At 37.7% G+C, this 4,622-nt stretch overlaps 1 protein-coding gene across 2 annotated transcripts in view; it reads right to left on the reverse strand.

The window, feature by feature from the left end:
* Positions 1-2,145: 2,145 nt before the first annotated feature.
* The window catches only part of LOC118322759 (cell death-inducing p53-target protein 1 homolog), a 49,145-nt gene continuing 46,668 nt past the window's right edge, over positions 2,146-4,622 (reverse strand). For both annotated transcript variants that reach the window (XM_035654539.1, XM_035654538.1), the window contains exons 4-5: positions 2,677-2,824; positions 2,146-2,526 (exon numbers count right to left, since the gene is read on the reverse strand). In XM_035654539.1, coding sequence (XP_035510432.1) covers positions 2,421-2,526; positions 2,677-2,824 — 254 coding nt within the window. In that variant the 3' untranslated portion in view covers positions 2,146-2,420. The remainder of the gene's footprint in view (positions 2,527-2,676; positions 2,825-4,622) is intronic.

Below are 4,622 nucleotides of genomic sequence, written 5' to 3' on the forward strand. Positions count from 1 at the left end.
TATTGTATTAGTAAGATGTTCAACACCTGGATGTGCAAAAAGGATGCTTGTTTATATGAAATAAAAATGTGTTAAAACATTTGTTTTGTGTCTATGTTTCTTATTATTTTAGCTGCAGCGGACAAAACCTCATGGCTGTATGGATAGTAAAAGAGGTGCATTTATATTTTTATATGTAACCAAGACTAGGTCTAAACCTAGTATATTGCTGGACCGTGTATGGTCAGTGGTAGTGTCTATAATGTCAATTCCTGGATTTTAAATGTTAATTTGCAATTTTCTGTGGTCCAAGTAATATTTGTTCTTAATGTGTAGCAAATCACGACATGGTTAAGCTAGGTTAAAGTTAAAAACAACAAAACACTTTCCATCTATTTTTAAAGATGTTTGATATGAAAGATAACTTATTCTAACTATTTTAATTATCTATTAACTCCCCTTTCTCTTTCTTGTTTATATTGTTGTCTGTTTTTTTGTATGACACATGATGAAAAAGTATTGCATTCACGTTTTTCTTAATTAACAAGATACCTCTAGCATACTCTCCTAGGGCCAGCTCTCAGCTCCCTGAGTCAAATCCTAACCCAACCCTCTAAGGAATATGCCATGAAGTCCACACCGTAGCCAAAACTCAGCCCGATATGATCCGTTTTGCAAGAGTTACAGTAGAAAAACAGATTTTGAAATTAGAGAGGTAAAAATTCTAAATAGAAGTGTTAACATTTATTTGTGGAAGATTGTAAATGTATGTCCTCTGAAAATGCTTTTTCAACTGGTGTATTACAACCTGACTTGTTCTGAATGGGTCTCTGAGTGTGTGGTCAAGGAAAAAAAATTTGTGTGCACTAGTGGTTGGTGGCTGTGGCAAAAATTGGGTCAGAAGGGAAACCAATCCACAGCTTCATGTTATGTTACTTTTTTATTAGTTGGCTACTTATCTATAATTTCTTCTTCTGAAGTGACCCAGATGGCGAATGTTGATCTAGAGTGACATAAAAGTCACATTTATTCTGATATGACTGTTCACACTTAGGACATGTTCCCAAAAAACAGACCTGAATCTGATTTGGACCACATATGAAAGTGGCCCAAATCAGAAAAGGAGATTCCATGTGTGCTGTTTACACTGTCATAAAAAAACCTGTCACATATTAAAAAAATAATTTGGGTTACTTTGGCCTGCAGTCTGAATGCGACCATAGTGTTATTTTTATCCCGCTCTTATTAAAGATGTATTTCCTTGCTCATTCTATGTGCAGAAAATGCCCAGGGTTAGCGGGAGAAAGACCAACAGTGCTCTCACCAGTCCAGTATGTTAGAGCATGTCAGGCTTGTTTTATCTGAGGGACCGTAAAACATATGTTTTGTCACATTGGACCAATTTCATATATTTATCATGATAAATTAATGATGGTCACCTTTATTTTTTTATTCCCATCTGAGAGGGGCTCAATTAAAGATGCGCAACATCACTTTCTCATCTGATTGCATCCAACTCACTTATCCAAAATAAAAATAAAAATAAAAAACAGTTGGTGTAGAACATGAGTTGTTCACAATAGAATATGGTTAAAGGTCCAGTGTGTAGGACTCGGTGGCATTTAGCTGTGTAATTGCAGATTGTAACTGTGTTGTTTCACCATCTCCTTCCAAGTGTGGCCAATGTGTGAAAAACGCCCCTATCTAAAGCTAGTGTTTGGTTTTTCCCTTCTGTGGTAATGTAGAAAGATGGTGGTTTAACATGGAGGACTTTGTGGAAGGCAACTCGCAGTGTCTGTAAATATAAAAGGTTCCTATATTCATGTGATTATAAACTAATGGAAACATACCTATGAATTTTCTATTCCATTTTTGCCCATAGATTAGGCAAAATGATACACACTGGGTCTTTAAATAAATGCTTCTCTATTCAAATCCCTGCTCCTCCATTTAAAAAAATGCTCTCAAAAGGAAAATTACAGAAAAATAGCATAAACTCAATCAGTCAAACAATAAAAAATGACAAACAGTGAAGCACAATAAGACAAGACGAACATGTGAGAATTGCTGGAAGCACAGAGAGAAAACACATTAAAAATACTGCAGAAAATACACAAAAACACACAGCAACCAACTGGATTCAACACTGGACAAACAACTCATAACTACTAGAACTACAAGCATGTTTATTGGTTTACATCCCTTGTTTAATAAAATATTTCACTGATTACTGAATATAATAACTCCTCACAGTGTGATGCCTCATGATATATTTCAATAAAATTCAAATTATAGCAGGAAAAAGTCACAAAATGGACAGTATAGGACTGGAATAAGTGCATTTTTATTTTCTATTATTATTTTAAGTATTCAAATAGAGCAGGTAAGGTTATTAGCTAGATAATATGAGTTATTCTTCCCCAGTCACAGTCAAGATAGTTTTACATTCGTTTGTATATGTAGATGACTCTGTGGCAGGACGAACAGCGATGCTCTACATCTTGACACGAATCAATGCAGAACGGGATACAGCAGCAAAGAAAACACCTGTAGGAGAAAACAAAGTGAATTGTAACTTTCTAGTTTTGTTCCTGAAGTAATAATAGTTTGTAAAACAACATTTTTTGTTTCTGATTTTTAGTTTAAAATGATAGAAACTAGATGTGCAGCACGTTTCTAGCTAAAAGGTTGTTTTACCCAAAGAGGGCGAGTCCACCGCAGATGGCCCATGTCATCAGCCCGGCTGTGTGCTGTGTCTGGGTGATCACTGTCTGCTGGCAGTGGGGACACACAGTTTGTCCTGGGACGTCATGTAGTGCAGGTGCTGCTACTACTATGTGAGCCACTGTGGAAGAAACACACACACACACACACACACACATAAATTAAAGGTGTCCAGAGATGTTGGAAGTCATCCATCTTGTTTATATATATTTATATATCATAAAGAATATATGCTTTCATAGCCTACTGATGTGATTGTCAGAAATGATAAGTAAAAGAAGAGAGGGTTTGGGGCGCCCTGGTAGCTCACCTGTAGAGCTAGTGCCCCATGTATCAAGGCAACCCAGTCTCATATAAAAACGTACCCTGGCTACGTTGGTCCAAAGTGCAAAAACGTTGAGGGGTTTTTAGATGCATGTTGTGAACATAGTAACTGGGCTGAAAAAGAGGCACCAATAGGCACACTGCAGTCATTTTTTAAACAGGTAAAAAAAATTAAACGACTGACGAACAAGGGAGCTGTGTCAAGAAATGGCAGAACAGATGTTTAAATAGGCAATTATAGAAAAACACAAATGGGGGGAACGGTACTCATGAATCATTGCATTGCAGACAAACCTGAGATTGGATGTGGCTTTACTGTTTCAACTCAATAGGCTCTCTTATCGAGGCGTACTTTATTATCGATAACATTATTGCATTATTAGTCTACGCTTGATTAGTCACTCCTACCGTTTCGGTCTCGCTGGTTGAGGGTGTATTGGAGGTGTGTGTTGTAGGTAGCTAGTTTGCTGTCGTGCATAGTCACACAGGGGGGGGGGCTTCATGGGTTGTAAAATATTACAAGAATCCCCATTGAAAACAAGACAATATTTAAAAGTCTGGATACCAAAAAATTGTGTCTTGACAAATCCCCTCAAACCGCCGGTGAGGAATTCCGCATCGAAGTGTATGTTGAGAGATTACACACTTCCAGATTTAGGGAAATACCACTGGACTCTATTTGTTTTAAATAAAAAACTACAATCCCATTGACCCCTCTTCATCTTGTGTTGACATTCAGAACGCGCGCCCCACGTGTGGTAAGGTTCCTCCCGTTTTAATGGTTGTTGAAAACATAGTAGGCGTACCTAATATATCAAATAGCACACACCTGTCTAATCAAATAATGACTTAACTGCATGTATATATGTATGATCTATTTGCTAAGAAAAGACAAACAATGTTTGTTTATGAGTTGAAGGGATATGTTGGAGCAGGTAGAACCACACAGGAGACCACGCGGCCAGGACTGCTGCCTGCCTCACGTCGACGCAAGGCGACGGTTCCTTGCATCTCCATCAGTAACGGCCCAGATGTTGTAAGTTGACCGCTATCGCGACAAGAATAGACGTCAGTTCAAGGGCTGAGAGGCTGATTATTAAAGCGACATACGTTTGACGTGCGAGTGACTGGTGTTGGTGCTGGTGGTGTATAAAACACCGCCGCGCAAATATCTTTAAGACAAAAGAAGAGAATGAATTGTAGGATTTTTCCACTATCGTGGAACTCTGCAGGCGGGGCGGCGTCATGAGCAACACAAAACGTTTCAGTTCACATTTTCTGGCCGGAATCTGAAAAATCTTCTCAACACGAAGCAAGCGAGAGTGATTATGTACATTCACTGAGTGAATTATTAGAAAATAAAATTACATATTTCCGCTAGAAATTAATCAAAAACGTATTTTATGCAGAAAAAATAATTCCAAAAATATTGATTTTTTTCACTTAAAAAATGAGAGAAATGTTGCCACCATCGTTTTTTGTCTTTCAACGGCCGGGATTTGAAAGTCATGTGACTTGCGGACGCAAAAACAAAAGACAAAGGAATAGGCAGAAAAAATGTAACAGTGAACAATTTAAGGGCCATTATTGATTAA

The sequence above is a fragment of the Morone saxatilis genome, unplaced genomic scaffold (assembly GCF_004916995.1).
Source record: "Morone saxatilis isolate NCDOM2014 unplaced genomic scaffold, NCSU_SB_2.0 Contig14, whole genome shotgun sequence".
Classification (NCBI taxonomy): Eukaryota; Metazoa; Chordata; class Actinopteri; family Moronidae; genus Morone; species Morone saxatilis.